The sequence below is a fragment of the Spinacia oleracea genome, chromosome 5, assembly GCF_020520425.1.
Source record: "Spinacia oleracea cultivar Varoflay chromosome 5, BTI_SOV_V1, whole genome shotgun sequence".
Classification (NCBI taxonomy): domain Eukaryota; kingdom Viridiplantae; phylum Streptophyta; class Magnoliopsida; order Caryophyllales; family Amaranthaceae; genus Spinacia; species Spinacia oleracea.
In genome coordinates, this window is record NC_079491.1 from 43,442,960 (window position 1) to 43,462,937 (window position 19,978).

Consider the following 19,978-nt stretch of genomic DNA (forward strand, 5'->3'; position numbering starts at 1 on the left):
TGGTTGTTGTAATGATTAGTGGATTGAGGTTTAACTTGGGTATATTTTTTTAATAAAAAAGAAAAAGAATCTTTATTATACGCTAATAAATGTACAAAATTCCAAACGTAACAAACAAAAAGAAACGGAGGAAGTGGTGCCAAACACTTTCCATGGTAGATATATCTCATTGAATAGTGAACCATCTGAAATTCTTGTGTGTATATTTTTTTTTTACTGTGTTTTAATATGCTTGATATAAGAAGTACGGAGCATTTAATTTCTTATAATTGCAATTTACATTCTTCATATAAATCTCAATCAAGTTCAATCATAACAAAAAAAAGACAGGGGGAATACCTAAAAAGTATCATAAATCATGTTACATAAATATAATTTTAATTTAAACTAAGAAAAAAGAAATGTAATTAATTAATGAGAAACATAGACATTATACTCAACAATAGTAGCCCCATTTGTATCCATCATAGTAATAGTCTTAAGTTGAGCATATCCAGTAGCAAACCTAAAGACTCCACTTCCACCAACAATAGCCAATTCTCTAACTTGTTCCATCACCGGATTCCTCCCCATAACGCTTAACGTACTCCCATTATACGCTCCCTCTGAAAACAAGAAATTCATCGTCATAAGTAATGCATATTGTTGTTGATCTGCGAACCCATACATTCCTTGAGCATGACCAACAATTCTCGAGTTATTCTCCGGTCCTTCGGTTAAGGGATCGTCAATCATAACAAGCGCCCCAAACGTGCTTGCTGATGTATCGCTCGTCTTGGCTTGGGCAATCCTTGCAACAGTTGGGTTTGGCCCTTGGACATAGTCATGGAAATAGAATTGGATATGGGTGATATTATTTGATTTTACTTGTTGTTTTGATATGCTACTTGAGAAGGTGGCTTCGGTAGTGGGGGAAACTATGATTACCAAGATAACCAATATCAGGTTGCACAATGAATTAAACATTGAAATTTTTGGTCCCATTTTACTCTGTATATGATAACGTACATATAATTCAAAGGATTATGTACGTACTACTTTTATTTATAGGTGAGTTGGTGAGCTAGTGGAGAAGGAAAAAGAATGCAAATTTGAGTGGTTGAGCTTCCATCTAAAAAGGAGCTGTAGAATAATAAAAAGTTGTAGAAAGATTAGAAATTAGAAATGAAATTTCTAACTAATTTCTTATTTCAAAAAGTCTTTTTACATATTGAATTTTCTAATGTGTCAACTTTATGCTTTTGACGACTACTTATAAACTTTCCATACAAAAATTCTAAGTCAAGCATAAGCCGGCCTGTTCATAAGAACACGAAGACGCGTCGACTAGTAGACGTAGGGACAATTCCCTCGACAAATATAAATGGACGTAGGGTCAACAAAACAAATTATGGTGCACTCCGTAACAAATTTTGGAATCTTGTTTTACACTGCTATCTGTTGTGGCCGGTAGAGGTATCAATTCGGATAAACGGATCGGGTTCGGGTCGGGTTCGTCGGATCAGGTTGAAACGGATTTCTTTGGCTATCGGGTCGGATTTCTTCGGTTTGGTTCATATCGGTTCGGGTTATATTGGGTCGGGTTGTATCGGTTCGGATTCATGTTGGGTCGGATTCATATCGGGCCGGGTTGTAATCGGGTTTGGTCAGATCGAGTCGGATTATAGTCAGATTGGATCAGGTCGCCAGGTCGGTTCGGACTAGAGCACGTCGGGTTGTAAACGGGTTTAGCCGGGTTATAACAGGTTCATATCATATTGGGTCAGGTTCATATCGGGTCAAGTTCATATCGGGTCAGGTTCATGTCTAGTCATGTCAGTTTGGATACAAATTATAAACAATATCGTGTTAGTACTAAAATTATAATGTTCAATACGTTTATATTATAATATGGATGTCTTAATTAAGAGACAACGGCGGTAACTAAATTTTAAAGTGTTAAATTTTAAGACCAGTAGAGTTAGTGAGTATATAGTATATGACTTAGTTTTTTCATAGATAACGATGAACTAATGACTAATATAATTTATCACTTCGTATCCATAAAACATTTATTGATGAATTAATAACTAATATCGTTATAATCAATAATCGATAAATAGAAATAATATGTAATCAATTTGTAAAGTTTGTAAGTAGAAGTTTATCATATATTCATATTGTTGTGGGATCTTTTACGGTGATGACGTGTCACGCGTTCTTCGGAGGTATCAAGTATGAGCTGGCACGATCCCCTGGCAACCTGCAAAACAAGAATATTCCCGTAGGAATATTCCCTCGATGCTTAAGTAAGTATAAGTGTAATACCCCGAAATTTTTAAACTCGATTTATTAAAATTAATAATATTTTATTAACGTAATTTCGTTTTAATTATTAGAAATAATTTAAAATTTTCATTATTTTAAACGTTTTTACGATTTATTTTAAACGATAAATTTATAAACGAAAATTTATTTATTTTTCGTTAACGATATTTTTATAAAGAATTATTTTAGCTTAACATTTCTATTTTTAGTAGTTTCCAAAAATGGCAACCCAATTTCTGAATTTATTCCAACTGTGTAAAATTACAAAAGTGCCCTTAGAAAATCAAAAATTCCATTTTTCCTCTTCTCTTTGCTCTCCACGTACATTGCAAGAATGAAGAAAATTCTTCATTCCTCTCCTTCCCTCAATTCAGTCTTGATTCATGCCTTGCTCCTCAAGGATTTCAACTTCTCTTTCACTCTTCTTGACTATACAAATCAGTCTTAATTCCAATTGGAATTCAACATCAGAAAATCAAAACCAAAACCAAATTCAAGTTTTCATTCCCTTCTCTGCTTCGAACCACCACCACCATCGGTGGCTGCCGCCACCAAAACCACCTTCAATCACCACTACCCCTGCTGCCTAGCACCACCTCGATCACCCACCACCGTCGCAGCCACCCCTTATTTCCCTCCTCTCCTCGCAGCTCCACAACTCCCTTCCCTTGCCTCACTCTTTATTTGTTCCTTGCGGCACCACCAACGTCGCGCCACCACTCCCAACCTCCCCCACCACCTTGTAAACCAACTCCCGCCCCCACATACTCCGGCGAGCTATATAGTCGCCGCCCAGAACCGCTCCAAGTCACCCCCACCAATTCCCCTGTTCCTCTCTATTTCGCACACCCCCAGCCCCCTCTCCCTTGCTGCTTCACCGCCGCGAAACCACCACCACCGCTGTCGCCTCTCAGCCGTGGTTCCGCACTGCGCCGCCCAGCCGCCGCCCACCATCTCCCCTCTCCTTCCTCTTCGTGCTTCCCTCCTCCTTCGAGCCCTCCCCTTCCCCTGCCCCGTGTTCCCTTTCTAGAAAACTGAAAACAAGTTTCAATAATTGAAACTTGATTTATTCTCCCAAGCCCAACTTGAATTGGCCCATTTTAATTGTTTGGACTTTTGGGTAAGTTATACCAAAATTTCAGATTCTCCTACTTATGAATATTTATATTTTTAATAAAGTATTATAATATATTATTTACTAATAAATCATTTATTATTAATATTAGATGGGCAAATATATTTAATTATTGATTTTACTAAAATAAATCCCTAGCTTTATTTAGCAAAAACGAAATTTAAATAATATTCGTATCGATTTATGAAATATGAATTTCGTTTTTAATTAAAATTTTGATTAATAATAACATTTTCGTTAAAACTATGAAATTATAATTCGTAAATTCAATTATTTATAAACTTATTATAAAGTAGTAATTTTAAAATATTAATCGTTTAATAACTAATTGAATGATTTAATATTGTGAAAGAAATCGAACTCGGAGCTCAGGAAGAACGATCCATCGAACAGGAAGTATAAACTACGGGAGGTAACATCTATTGCTAACACCCACAATCCCCTTATAAAATGTGTTTATGTGATTATGAAATATGTTTATAATGATGTGTTTTTATTGGATTGTGGGATATGAAATGTATTTATGAAGTGTGTTTTATGAATGATGATATTTAAATATGTTTATGAATGATTTTATAAGATGATGTTTATGAGTTACGAATAAGATACGAAACATGATAAATAAAAGTGTAACAGGTTCTGGCAGTTAGTGGGGTTACTATTTCTAGGTCGTGCACGTACCGCCGTACCGCGGGACACCCAACAAGGGAGAGTGCTCCTTGAGGGCTACCGCAAGCTAAAAGAGAAACTATTTAGGTACGGGCGTAAGTCCAACAAGGGAGAGTGCTCCTTGAGGACTATCGCAAGGTGGGAGACGTCCCGCAAGGCTAACTTGTCAGTTACCAAGTAAAAAGAAGGTTTTATGAAAGATAATGGGAACTATTAAAGTTTCAAGTTATAAATGATGTTTTATTGCATTTATGAAAATGTTTTACTATGTTCTATTCTCCCTGATTGCAAAGTAAATAAAATGAATTGAAATGAGTTTACGCTGTTAGGGTAGTATGTTACTGGGCCTCGGCTCACGATGTTGCTTTTGTTTTAGGTACGAAGAAGATCATGGGATGCCTTAGAGTGAGGATGCAACCATCAAATTCACGATCGATGTTTAATAAAGATAACTATGTCATTAGTAAAAAAAGGATGTATTAATTAAACTCTAAGTTTGATTTCACGATTTGAGTTAGATTTTTAAATTAATGTTTAAACATGTTAGAAATATTTATTAAGGTTTACTTAGATTTCAATGTAAATTTTAAAGAATTAATCGAAGTGAAGTATAATTACTGTTACTCAACAGTAGTCAGTAAATGTAAAAAGGTTATGTCGCCTTGTATTTCCCACGAGGGAGATACGGCAAGTGACGCTCCGACTAAGCTAGGGTTTTCCGCTGCTAACTAAAGATAATTAACCTAATTAATGGTGTTTAGAAGTCGGGGTGTTACAGTTTGGTATTCAGAGCCAAGGTTCTGGACCATAAGTGCTAAAACTTACGGGTTTTGCACGAAATAAAATTCATTAGGCTTTAAGCAAGAATTTTAAGGAATAAGTTAAAAAGAATATTTTAAAATCAATTCAAGTTAAAATGGAATGAGTGTGAGTGTAGGAACGGGATTAAAGGGATTTATTCTCCTGTTATTTATGTTTTCCTGATTGAATATATTATGCGAAATATCGATTGTCGAGGACATTAACGATGCCATGAACGAAGCTCACAACAAGCGCAACATTCACGATGGCGCCAACATTAGTATTATTTCAATTTATCTCTCTCGCTTTGGATCCGAACTTCCCATGTTTTCATGTTTATCATGTTATGAGTTTCCTACCCTAGACAGACTAGGCAAAGTTTAAGCATTACTGTTTTCTTGAAAGAAGTTAAGTTAAAGCACGATGCGAACACAAAGATTTTGTGGATATGAATTGTTTTGAGGAATCTTTATGGTTATGGAATCTTTAAGGATAGTATAAATGTTTAAGTATCAAACGAGCATAAGGTTGTATTTCACGAGTGGTGGATCACTAATTAAGTTAAGGTTATTATAGGTTTATAGTGTTCAAATTATGAATGAAATTGATTCTAGGGTTACCTTCCCGTGTTATCCATGATAATTATTTTGGTGTATAAGTACAAAAGTCTAGTATCTAAAAGATGATTGATATGCCTCTATTAAGGAAGCTAAGAAGTTATACATAAATGTTATGAACCACATGAGTTAGGGTAGAAGACCCGTTTTAGTTGACATATGAATAAGATTTTGAGGATTTTATCAAAAGGAGTTATCAGGAATTAGTATATCAAAAGATTGAATAATAGAGTATCGAAAGAGCATGAGTTTGTATTTCGTAAGTGGCGAATCAACAATTAAATCGAGGTTTAAAACATTGAAGTTACGATTGAAATCGATTCTTAGATTACCATTCCGCATAATTTATAAGGATTGTTTTTTTATGTATTTATCTGAAAGGATGCTTGATAATCTCCATAAAGAAAGCTAAGAGAGATAATTTAAGGTTTGCAAAATGTTATGGGAAAACATGTTTTGTGGTGATCGAAAAGACGAAATTGAGTTTGCATTTAATGTTTTGAGGATTCTACCATAATGAGTTATCAAGAATTAGTATGTGTATCAGGTTGATGATATCAATGAATGTTATGAAATTCGAAATGAGTTATGAATGATTGAGGAATGCAATGAAATTGAGAATAGGAAATCGACAAAACGACATGTCTATAAAACCAGGTAGTCTGAACTAAGTTTTCTGGAAGATAGATTGTTTCTGATAAAGGCACATTTGATGACTTAGCATTATCCGCAAAATACGAGGGTTGTCTACCTGAAATACTAAGAATAAGTAACGATCGAAGTCGTATGTCCAACGATGTATTTTCTATCACGTGATTGACTCGAACCCCTGCAACGAACGTAGTCAACGAAGTTATTCAACGTAGAAGAAAAGAGCGGAGATCGAAATCAAAACGAATCGAATAAAGAAAGTCAACGACAAGATTCCTGCAGCAAAGAAGCTCAAGAGCAAACGAAAACGCAACATCTCCAGATAGCCGCCTAAGAACAATATAATGTACGAATCACGAGGTTTTATGTAAACGTGTTATGAATCAACCATGCTCGTGTGTTAGATCGAATGATTATGAATGTTATGCTTATGTTGAATGTGAAAATTTTCAAATAAAGAATTATGTGTTTATAATATGCTTAATGGATTATGTTTATGCTGACATGATTGTATTGGTAATAACTAATCGTTACATGGAAGCCGTTACGATGGAAGTTCTCCTCAACTCAGAGTACGAGATTGTTATAATAAATTTTGGCTATTAAAATTGTTAGATAAATATTTATTTTCATTATATATCTTCAAAATTATAATTTTGCATTAAAAATTACTATTTTTAGTGGAAAATATTTTCAAACGGGATCTCACAAAGAAAAATGGGAGCCTAGTCTATGCTAACAATTTTGCCCCTTTTTATGTTCTTTGCTCCTTGATCCTATTTTATGAAGTAAAGTAGAGATACAAAAGACGACGGCGGAATATAATTGACCTTAATGACGATTAAGATCAACATATAATTTTGCCCCTTTTGTATTCTTTACTCTTCGATTCTAGGTCTCGAGTTGAAGCGGAGTCATTAAAGAAGATGGCGGAATGAAGACTAGACATTGTCGGAATTGGAATGAAATTGTGAGATCTTGGTTTTAAAATAACATATCGTACTTTTATTCAAATATTTTCGACTTTCAACAATCAATTCAAGTTTCGAGGACGAAACTTTTTCTAAGGGGGTAAGAATGTAATACCCCGAAATTTTTAAACTCGATTTATTAAAATTAATAATATTTTATTAACGTAATTTCGTTTTAATTATTAGAAATAATTTAAAATTTTCATTATTTTAAACGTTTTTACGATTTATTTTAAACGATAAATTTATAAACGAAAATTTATTTATTTTTCGTTAACGATATTTTTATAAAGAATTATTTTAGCTTAACATTTCTATTTTTAGTAGTTTCCAAAAATGGCAACCCAATTTCTGAATTTATTCCAACTGTGTAAAATTACAAAAATGCCCTTAGAAAATCAAAAATTCCATTTTTCCTCTTCTCTTTGCTCTCCACGTACATTGCAAGAATGAAGAAAATTCTTCATTCCTCTCCTTCCCTCAATTCAGTCTTGATTCATGCCTTGCTCCTCAAGGATTTCAACTTCTCTTTCACTCTTCTTGACTATACAAATCAGTCTTAATTCCAATTGGAATTCAACATCAGAAAATCAAAACCAAAACCAAATTCAAGTTTTCATTCCCTTCTCTGCTTCGAACCACCACCACCATCGGTGGCTGCCGCCACCAAAACCACCTTCAATCACCACTACCCCTGCTGCCTAGCACCACCTCGATCAGCCACCACCGTCGCAGCCACCCCTTATTTCCCTCCTCTCCTCGCTGTTAGGTTATGATACATATGACATTACATAGATCATGCGGAAACAACCATTAACCCAGGACAACATATTATTTACACATAATCATATAGCATAATTTAGATGCATACTCTTTGTTGCGTGCCCTCCCTAGCTGCGCCCGAACCGAACAAGAACAAGTCTTTAGGACTCCAAGTGTCGTCCCTCCGTAGATAGTCCACAGTACGTCCGGATCCGCCTTAAGATTGACCAACTAGAATCGCCCTTAAGGTACTAGAATTTTCGGCACTTTTGAGCAAGATGTGTGGCTGAATTTTTCTCTCAAAAACTCACTTTGAATACTTTGAAACTCGTCATAAATTGTGAGCCCTAGCCTCATATTTATAGGGGTATGGAAAGGGAATCGAAATCCTATTCAGATACAAATTAATTAAACCTAGAATCCTACAAGAACTCTAATTTAATTAATTTATCAAATAGAATTAGGAATTTAATCATTAACCGAACTCTGCATGTTTTAGGAAACGTGCACGAACACAAACACTTGCACACACACGCACGGCAGCCACGATGGGCCCCCATTCGTGCGCGCGAGCAGCAGCCCACGCAGCGCCCGCGCGCGCTGCGCGCTGCGCGCTGCGCGTGCTGTGCGCGCTGTGCGCGCTGCGCAGCCTGCTGGGCCTGGCCTTGCGCTGGGCCTGGCGTGGCTGTTTGTGCGGCGCGCTTGGCTTGCTGGGCGATGGCCTGGCTTCGTGCTGGGCCTCGTCCGGCAGGCCTCGTCCGATGCTTATTCGTACGATGCGCTTCCGATTAAATTTTCCGATTCCGGAATTCATTTCCGATACGAACAATATTTAATATTTCCGATTCCGGAATTAATTTCCGTTTCGAACAAATATTTAATATTTCCGTTTCCGGAATTATTTTCCGATTCCGGTAATATTTCCGATTCTGACAATATTTCCGTTTCCGGCAATATTTCCGATTCCGGCAATATTTCCATTTCCGATAATATTTTCCGATACGTACCATGTTTCCGTTTCCGGCAACATCTACGACTTGGATAATATTTATTTTTCCGATACGATCCATATTTCCGTTTCCGGCAATATCATCGTTTCCGGAGTATTCATTTCTTGCCTGTGACGACCTTAGCTCCCACTGAAACCAAGATCCGTCGGTTCCGAATATTCATAGATGGAGTATTTAATGCCATTAAACACTTGATCCGTTTACGTACTATTTGTGTGACCCTACGGGTTCAGTCAAGAGTAAGCTGTGGATTAATATCATTAATTCCACTTGAACTGAAGCGGCCTCTAGCTAGGCATTCAGCTCACTTGATCTCACTGAATTATTAACTTGTTAATTAATACTGAACCGCATTTATTAGACTTAACATAGAATGCATACTTGGACCAAGGGCATTATTTCCTTCAGTCTCCCACTTGTCCTTAGGGACAAGTGTGCATTTCCTAATTCCTTTGTCGCTCGATGCTTGCTCTTGAACATAAGGTAAGAGTTGTCATCCTTATTACGTCCAGAGGTGTTCCTCGGTTTCAGAGTTCAACTGATCAAATAAACAGATAATCATAGCCTATGATTCATCCGAGCACGGCCATGCATTTCACAGTTTCTAGCTCTCCGAGTGGCCTTGTACAACTTTTAAGCATCTCATCCCGATTTATGGGAGGACAATCCCAATCTTGCGATCTTGAGATTAGACTTCGTTTGATAGGTGATTACCTGAGCGTTGCCTTTATAGCCTCCTTTTACGGTGCGACGGTTGGTCAACGTCAAAGCAACCAGTTCTCAAACAAGTAATCTCAAATCACTCAGGTATTGAGGATTTAGTGTCTAATAATTTAATGAAATTTACTCATGACAGATTTTCATCTCTTACAGTAAAGTTTCATAGGTCTTGTCCGATACTAGTCTTCCCAAAGTAAGTATCTATGCAAATGATTATGACATTGCCATGTCCACATAGTTCAAGAAACAGAACTATTAGTCATCTTGCATTCTAGTCGTCTAACGTTTTCTATGCGTCCAATTTTATAGAAAACTCCGACTAGGGACCATTTTCAACCTTTGACATTCAAGTTCACTTGATAGACATTTCTTAGTCACAGGACTGGTCCTGACAGTCTATCTTGAATATATCGTCAAATTGAAGGGACTCATCATTTAATACTAAACCAAGATTAAATGGAATATGAAAACACATTTCATATATGATAAATGTTCAACTCCAATGTTTTACAACCATGGGCCTCAAACCCATTTTCTAAAACAATTCATGGAATTCAAAGCTATGCTTGATTTCCAGTGCGACAATGTGAGTGTTGCTTCTCACTTGTTGCATAGGTTTAGTTATCATGCTTTGCCAATCTTAACATCCTTTTCATCGAATGTTCTTTGAGATATGATGATAAGATCTTTTCGAGTTTGTTTATTTTGTGATCTAGTCTTTCTTACTACATTAGTGGTTCTACGCATTTTGCAATGAAGAACCATTAAGTTAGCAGACGTTTTTCTTGCTTCAAGAGTGGTTCCACGCATTTTTCAATGAAGAACCATCAAGCCAGCAGATAGGTGATCTACCCAAGTTCAGTGAAGAACTTTAAACAACCCTGTTTTATTGCTTCTTAGGCAATAATTACTTTTACTTCAACTGTATAGGTTGCTAGTGATGCTTTTTTTGGATTTACCTATCCAAGCAGTTCATAGATATGTGGAAGACTCTCCAACTATATCTTAGAACATAGAAATTAATATTTTAATTTCCCACGCAACAACTCATGGTCTCCAATCCATGTTGCCATTTCAAAACACGATGCTCTATAGCTCGTCCTTATCAATGGTTAACTCCAAAGGGTCTTGTTTGATCCTTTGCCAGTGTTTATGCGTGTAGCATCAATATTTAGCGTATCTTTATTTCCTTGAATCAAGAACTATTCCTATGTACCTTTTCAAGTACCATAAGTATTCTTGATCTCAATCTAGTTGATCTTCACTTAGATCAATAGAGATTGGTATATGTTCGTCATGCCTAAAGTCATACGATACGTTTTTGGCGATCCTCATATTATATCATACATGATAAATTCTTTTGCAGAATAATTCCCAATTGAATTCTATTCATGTAACTTTAGCTCATTCAATTTTAGTAGATACTGAATCCAGCTAAATTCTTTGACATATAATATAGGTTAAGAATCTCATTTAGACTCTTTGATGTTTAACTTAGTAAATGCTTATACATAGTTCAAACATTCTTTACTTAGATTTATTCACATGGGTCGAATATCTCCAATGGAGACTTTCGTGTTTGATTTAGTAAATGCCATTACTTAATCTAAAACAATATTATAAGATCTTTGTAAATAGATCTTAATACCCAATATGTATTAAGTTTCGCCATGGTCCATCATTGATGAATAATTTCAAATCAAAGTCATTAGCATTTGAATGTTATTTCACAATAGAGAGATATGTGTGTGATACACATAGGACCAAATAAGTTTTTATGTACTCCCACTAAACTTCTTATACATCTATAAGAATCATGTATATTTTATGAAACTAAAATGCTTATTAGCTTCACTTAAAATACAGTTCCAATTCCCAATTGCTCGCTTAAATCTGTACTTAGATTTTATAAGCTAGCTTTCCTTTTCAAGCATTTATTTGGATCCACAAATCTTATGACATGCCATGTACATAGTTTATTCCAACATTTGATTGAGGAATACTTTTGTCATCCAATTGCCATATTTACCAATATGCAATCATTGCTTGAATTATAGACTTGAAGCATTACGATTTTGCATGAGGTTTCAACACAATCCACATCGTGAATTTGCTTGTAACTTTTAGCAACTAATCTAGCTTTGTGTGTGAACACAATTCATGTTTGATGGTTTTTATCCTTAAAACAAACTTGCAACCAATAGGTGTGAAACTATTCTTGCAAATCAACAAAATTTCAATTTTGTCATCAAAACATTGAGTATGTTTTATGGCCTCTAACCATTTAAAACATTTGAGTCTATATATGGCCTCTAACCATTTTAGGGAATCTGGGTTTCGTCATAGCTTTCTTACAAGTCACAAACTCATTAATCTACATGATAATAGTTTGACTGCAAGTTGTAGGTTTCTTCACCATCTAATGGAAGAATTGCATAGTTTCAGTGACCTGAACTCCATGTTTCTTCACTATCTAATAGAAGAATCTCATAGTTCCAGTGACTTGAACTCTATGCCTACTAGGGTATAGAACATCAAACAATAGAATATCAATAGCCACTTGAAAGTCCTTTGAATATTCTGTTCTCTTTGAAGCACTTGTAAAGTTTTTTTTTTAAGAGATGTCTATTCTTTAAAGCCACTTCTAAAGTCCTTAAAGAATAAGTTCGGTTTTTCTGAAGCACTTCGAAAAGCCTCCGGAATGTCCGTTTATGTTTGTTGTTCGCCTCGAAGACTTTCGAGGTCTATTTTCTCCCACTTGTCATTTTGGAAACGAATCTCCAAAAGGACATTATTCCGAGCAAACAAACATTATGTTCTCAAAAATTCGTGGTAGAAATAATACCCTTGTGTCTCATTTGAATAAATCACAATGAAACATATATCTAGACTTGGGCCTTAGTTTGTTGAATAACAAATACTAAGCTCCCACTGAGTTTAGCAACTCTCTAGATATATATTATCGAAAAGATATTCTGAAATTACTTTTCAATAGCTTTGACGAATTTGGTTTAGTTTGGTGGTAGTTGAGCATTTTGTTTTAGAAATTATAGGAAAATTCTTTATGATTCATCATTGATCGAATCAAGTACTAATTGACTTCGATTATTCCAACTAAGATATGCCATATCTTATGGACCTAGATTGTGAAATTACAACACACAATCATTGATGATCATATTTGGTCTCAAGTAATCATCAACATGATCTAACCTAGATCTTTATGATTTCTTGCCAAGTGGATTTTATACTTCTGAATCTTTGAACTAGCCAAACAGATTCAAACTTATATCACATTGAGTAAATAAACCTATATTCACTCAAATCTGTGTGAAATAATAAAGTCATAAAATCTTTCTTTAGCTTTGAACTCTATTGTCTAGGCGTTCTAACAATAGTTCATATCTTTTGTTACTTTCAACAAGTAAGACTAGTTGTCTTAAAATGATCTAGAAATCAATCAACTTTCAAAAGTCCATCAAAATAGAGCTTTTTGAATGTTAACTTGTTGATATGGTCTAAGAAACAATGCCAAAGATTAGTGGAACTCAAATCAAGGGGTTGATTTGAACCTAGTAAAGTTCTTTAAAGAGTTGTTTGTTTTAATCAAGCATATTGACTCAACCTGTAATTGACCATTTCATTCAAATAAACAAACAAACATTGTATTTGTTTTTTTTTTTCTTGAATGTGAGTCTTTCTGTGTTTGAAAACAGAAATTTAGGTATGTTGATTATGGAACAAAATAGCCATTAAGTTCCAGCCTTTGAAAGGACTTAAAACAAACTAGATGACCCTACAACTAATGTAGCATTGCCATGCTTCATTTCCCACTTGTAGGTCATTAGTGTATCCTAGCTTCCATTGTTTGAGTTATTACCGAAGTAAGAACCTCAAGCGGTATATGATACCAAGGAAGTTTGATTGCTAGGTCACTCCTCTTTAAACATAAACTTATAGGTAGAAACGGAATCGTAAATTCCTTTCATATGTTCCTTTGTTTTCCTATTTCTTGTACCCTTTCTTATAGTCTTAAGAATTGAATTCTTTAGTGTTTGACTTTTATACTTTGTTAGACATGTCCAATGTCACCAACAAGGTTCTTTTCCATTTTAATTTATGTTGAATATTTTGGTTCAACCAGATGATCTTACCAGAAGCTTCTAAAGTTCTCTAAGTATCGATCTATTCGAATGTCTAGTGACTAGACTCATTCGAGAATTAAATGGACAAAGATATTAGGTTGTTAACCATTGGTAAGGCTGAGCGTTTAAACTCAATGCTTTATGATCTCAAAACTACATTGTATTTTGAATTCACAAGCACCAATTGGTTTGCCATTCGATTTTGATATTCGAAAACAACCATAAAGGTCGATATAAGAAACGTACATTGTAAATTGCTCACTTTCTCTCTTTTCCGTGAATCGTTCTTGGATTCACTACCAATCGAGGAAATTTACTGTTACCTTTCTAAAAGGATTTATTGCAGTGCAAGATATTTAATTATAAACAATAATTAAAACATACATTGAAGCATGCAAAGTCTAAACATTTATCATGAATAATAACTTGAAATTAAAGCAACCATGCAATTCAAACAAGTTATTAGCATTTTATTCGAATTATGTGTTCCGGCAGGTGTGAATAAAATGATTCCAAGACCCTAAAACCATTGAAGAACTAAGCACAGTTTGTCGACTTAATCCTAAAACATTTTAGGTAAGCAAAAGCCTTTTGCTAATAGTCTAGAAACTACTCTTGGTTGATAGGTACGTCTAAGAACTTATTAGGTAAACCTATCGATTTTGCCACGACATAAAAGGACTCCTTACTTATATCGTTGAGTTTCACCAAAACTAACATATACTCACAATTATTTGTGTACCTTGCCCCTTTAGGACCAATAAGTAACACCTCGCTGAGCGAAAACTATTACTAGATTGATGTAAAGGATATCCAAGCAAGTGTATATTTTGGCATGGCACCTTTTAACTCAATTTTTAAGTTTGGAACTTAAGGCTCTTACTATGTTGGTTAGATTTTAAGTGAACTAAAATCCTTAATCATGCAACATAATCAAGCTTTTGATCTCATGCATTTTAAGACATATTTAAAGCAATAAATAACTTAAAACATGCATAAGATATTTGTGATCTAGTATGGCCCGACTTCATCTTGAAGCTTTAACTTCAAAGTCCGTCTTGAAAATCTCCGTGGGAGGCACCATTTTCTTCAAATAGGATAAGCTATAACTAATTACAACTATTTGATGGTACGCAGACCATATTTGAATTGAAAAATAACTTTGGTACTTTAGACCAATTACATTCAAATTAATGGTACGCAGACCATATTTTCTATCCTATTTGGGCCATACTAGTCACTTCATAACCTGCAAAACAGTACATATACAATATATACCATTCACCCATTCATTATCATGAATGGCCCACATAGCTGGTTAGTAAAACACATTATGCATCACGTAAACATTTGCAGCAATTAATCAAGGGCACCAATAATCTACCAATTATTCAGTCCTTATTAATTCTAATCAAGTTGTTTTAACCTTAAGGATTTGTAGACCTAATCAAGAGTTTATGACTAAAAAGCGCTACCACTTAAACCAATAAATTTATATGCTTTACTAATTTTAAACATAAAAATGTATTTCTAGTCCAACCGGAATCATACAAATTTAATTAAAATTTAAAGCTCATATCAATTTATAATTGAATCCAAAAGTTTAATTTAATTTCAGTCGTATTTAAATTAATTCATGATTTTAATTTTAGTAAAATAATTAGAATAAATAAAATTTATTATAATTAAAATATTCGAAATTAAAATCCAAGAAAATAATTTAAATTATTAATTTTAAAATTAATTAAAATTACGTGAACTGAAATTTTCAAATTAAACATTCAAAACGATCTTTAATCGTAACGCAAACACCCTACGCGTTGCACGCCCATGGGCCGCACGCACACAGCCATTGCTGGCCATGTGCGCGCAGCCCATGCGCTCGTCGCATAGCTGCTGCATCCCCATCGCAAGCCTCCGCACGCATTGGTGATCGCTGCGCGCGCCAGCGCTCATCGCACGCGAGCTATCGCTCGCTGTGCGCGCGCGACATCGCTCGCTGGGCGCGCGACATCGCTCGCTGGGCGCGCGAGCCATCGCTCGCTGGGCGCGCGACATCGCTCGCTGGGCGGGCGACATCGCTCGCTGGGCGGGCGACATCGCTCGCTGTGCGCGCGAGCAATGCTGGGCGCAGCGCTCGTGGCACGCGAGCTTGCGCTCGCTGCGCGCGAGGCTGCGCGCTCTTGTGCGAGGCAGCGCGCGTTGTGGCGCAGCTCGCTTGCTGCCCACACGCGACTGCCTTGTCTCGCCCTTCGCCCATGCCCATTCGTCCATTGCTCGTGGCACACGACACAAGGCAGGGCTGCTGCCTTGTGCTCGTGCACTACGCCCTTGCTCATTGCATTCGTGCCGCACGGGCGACGAGCTCCCTTGCTCGTCGTCGCATGCCCGCATTATACAACACCCCTTAAGGGTAACACGAAGCGTCCATTGCTTCGTGCGTGCAAGTTTTATGAACGAATCGCATAAAAATTTAAAATTTATATTTAAAATTAATGACAAATTAATAAATAATATTAATTTCATAATTTTAGGGCGAAAAATCGAAAATTTATTATCCAATTGATTTCCGATTGTTATGGATTCAAGTCTAGGTCATAAAAATTTAAAATTTATCATAAATTTACAATTTTTATGGTGGTTTTTAATCATAGGTTTCTAATTAAATTACAATTAATTATGAAAATCAAATTAATTCTAAATTATTCTAATTTTCAACAAATTAATCATAATTACAAATTAGATTGCATAATTAACAAGACTAGGCATTCAAACTTGTTAAACATATGCAGTAGGTCAATCAAAAATTCAAGATTTATCAACAAGAATCGCAAATATTTAATTTAACATCTTAAATTTACGAAATTTTGCATTCGAAAAACTAAAACCTTCGAAAAGTCATAGTTAGGCTTCGAATTTGAGAATTCTGGGTTCGGCAAAAAAATACTGTTTTTGTCAAAATTTTAGAATGCCTTTTACATGCGGAATTGACACAAAAATCACTCAATTCGGATGAGTAACGAAGAAACTGCCGAAAAACTGCGTACGTATAATTAAATAAACGCAATTTGCAATTAATTAACAATTACGAAAATTAATCACCCCTTTTAATTCTTGCAAATTTGTAATATTTAACCATGTTCATGCAATTTAGATTATGAAAATAATAAGGGGCTCGTGATACCACTGTTAGGTTATGATACATATGACATTACATAGATCATGCGGAAACAACCATTAACCCAGGACAACATATTATTTACACATAATCATATAGCATAATTTAGATGCATACTCTTTGTTGCGTGCCCTCCCTAGCTGCGCCCGAACCGAACAAGAACAAGTCTTTAGGACTCCAAGTGTCGTCCCTCCGTAGATAGTCCACAGTACGTCCGGATCCGCCTTAAGATTGACCAACTAGAATCGCCCTTAAGGTACTAGAATTTTCGGCACTTTTGAGCAAGATGTGTGGCTGAATTTTTCTCTCAAAAACTCACTTTGAATACTTTGAAACTCGTCATAAATTGTGAGCCCTAGCCTCATATTTATAGGGGTATGGAAAGGGAATCGAAATCCTATTCAGATACAAATTAATTAAACCTAGAATCCTACAAGAACTCTAATTTAATTAATTTATCAAATAGAATTAGGAATTTAATCATTAACCGAACTCTGCATGTTTTAGGAAACGTGCACGAACACAAACACTTGCACACACACGCACGGCAGCCACGATGGGCCCCCATTCGTGCGCGCGAGCAGCAGCCCACGCAGCGCCCGCGCGCGCTGCGCGCTGCGCGTGCTGTGCGCGCTGTGCGCGCTGCGCAGCCTGCTGGGCCTGGCCTTACGCTGGGCCTGGCGTGGCTGTTTGTGCGGCGCGCTTGGCTTGCTGGGCGATGGCCTGGCTTCGTGCTGGGCCTCGTCCGGCAGGCCTCGTCCGATGCTTATTCGTACGATGCGCTTCCGATTAAATTTTCCGATTCCGGAATTCATTTCCGATACGAACAATATTTAATATTTCCGATTCCGGAATTAATTTCCGTTTCGAACAAATATTTAATATTTCCGTTTCCGGAATTATTTTCCGATTCCGGTAATATTTCCGATTCTGACAATATTTCCGTTTCCGGCAATATTTCCGATTCCGGCAATATTTCCATTTCCGATAATATTTTCCGATACGTACCATGTTTCCGTTTCCGGCAACATCTACGACTTGGATAATATTTATTTTTCCGATACGATCCATATTTCCGTTTCCGGCAATATCATCGTTTCCGGAGTATTCATTTCTTGCCTGTGACGACCTTAGCTCCCACTGAAACCAAGATCCGTCGGTTCCGAATATTCATAGATGGAGTATTTAATGCCATTAAATACTTGATCCGTTTACGTACTATTTGTGTGACCCTACGGGTTCAGTCAAGAGTAAGCTGTGGATTAATATCATTAATTCCACTTGAACTGAAGCGGCCTCTAGCTAGGCATTCAGCTCACTTGATCTCACTGAATTATTAACTTGTTAATTAATACTGAACCGCATTTATTAGACTTAACATAGAATGCATACTTGGACCAAGGGCATTATTTCCTTCACTCGCAGCTCCACAACTCCCTTCCCTTGCCTCACTCTTTCTTTGTTCCTTGCGGCACCACCAACGTCGCGCCACCACTCCCAACCTCCCCCACCACCTTGTAAACCAACTCCCGCCCCCACATACTCCGGCGAGCTATATAGTCGCCGCCCAGAACCGCTCCAAGTCACCCCCACCAATTCCCCTGTTCCTCTCTATTTCGCACACCCCCAGCCCCCTCTCCCTTGCTGCTTCACCGCCGCGAAACCACCACCACCGCTGTCGCCTCTCAGCCGTGGTTCCGCACTGCGCCGCCCAGCCGCCGCCCACCATCTCCCCTCTCCTTCCTCTTCGTGCTTCCCTCCTCCTTCGAGCCCTCCCCTTCCCCTGCCCCGTGTTCCCTTTCTAGAAAACTGAAAACAAGTTTCAATAATTGAAACTTGATTTATTCTCCCAAGCCCAACTTGAATTGGCCCATTCTAATTGTTTGGACTTTTGGGTAAGTTATACCAAAATTTCAGATTCTCCTACTTATGAATATTTATATTTTTAATAAAGTATTATAATATATTATTTACTAATAAATCATTTATTATTAATATTAGATGGGCAAATATATTTAATTATTGATTTTACTAAAATAAATCCCTAGCTTTATTTAGCAAAAACGAAATTTAAATAATATTCGTATCGATTTATGAAATATGAATTTCGTTTTTAATTAAAATTTTGATTAATAATAACATTTTCGTTAAAACTATGAAATTATAATTCGTAAATTCAATTATTTATAAACTTATTATAAAGTAGTAATTTTAAAATATTAATCGTTTAATAACTAATTGAATGATTTAATATTGTGAAAGAAATCGAACTCGGAGCTCAGGAAGAACGATCCATCGAACAGGAAGTATAAACTACGGGAGGTAACATCTATTGCTAGCACCCACAATCCCCTTATAAAATGTGTTTATGTGATTATGAAATATGTTTATAATGATGTGTTTTTATTGGATTGTGGGATATGAAATGTATTTATGAAGTGTGTTTTATGAATGATGATATTTAAATATGTTTATGAATGATTTTATAAGATGATGTTTATGAGTTACGAATAAGATACGAAACATGATAAATAAAAGTGTAACAGATTCTGGCAGTTAGTGGGGTTACTATTTCTAGGTCGTGCACGTACCGCCGTACCGCGGGACACCCAACAAGGGAGAGTGCTCCTTGAGGGCTACCGCAAGCTAAAAGAGAAACTATTTAGGTACGGGCGTAAGTCCAACAAGGGAGAGTGCTCCTTGAGGACTATCGCAAGGTGGGAGACGTCCCGCAAGGCTAACTTGTCAGTTACCAAGTAAAAAGAAGGTTTTATGAAAGATAATGGGAACTATTAAAGTTTCAAGTTATAAATGATGTTTTATTGCATTTATGAAAATGTTTTACTATGTTCTATTCTCCCTGATTGCAAAGTAAATAAAATGAATTGAAATGAGTTTACGCTGTTAGGGTAGTATGTTACTGGGCCTCGGCTCACGATGTTGCTTTTGTTTTAGGTACGAAGAAGATCATGGGATGCCTTAGAGTGAGGATGCAACCATCAAATTCACGAT

At 36.3% G+C, this 19,978-nt stretch overlaps 1 protein-coding gene across 1 annotated transcript; it reads right to left on the reverse strand.

Moving 5' to 3' along the window:
• Positions 1-238: 238 nt before the first annotated feature.
• LOC110795942 (dirigent protein 22) lies at positions 239-1,225 on the reverse strand. Its single transcript, XM_022000981.2, has one exon. The coding sequence runs from the start codon at positions 982-984 to the stop codon at positions 412-414; it is 573 nt and encodes a 190-aa protein (XP_021856673.1). The 5' UTR covers positions 985-1,225; the 3' UTR covers positions 239-411.
• Between the last annotated feature and the right edge of the window lie 18,753 nt (positions 1,226-19,978).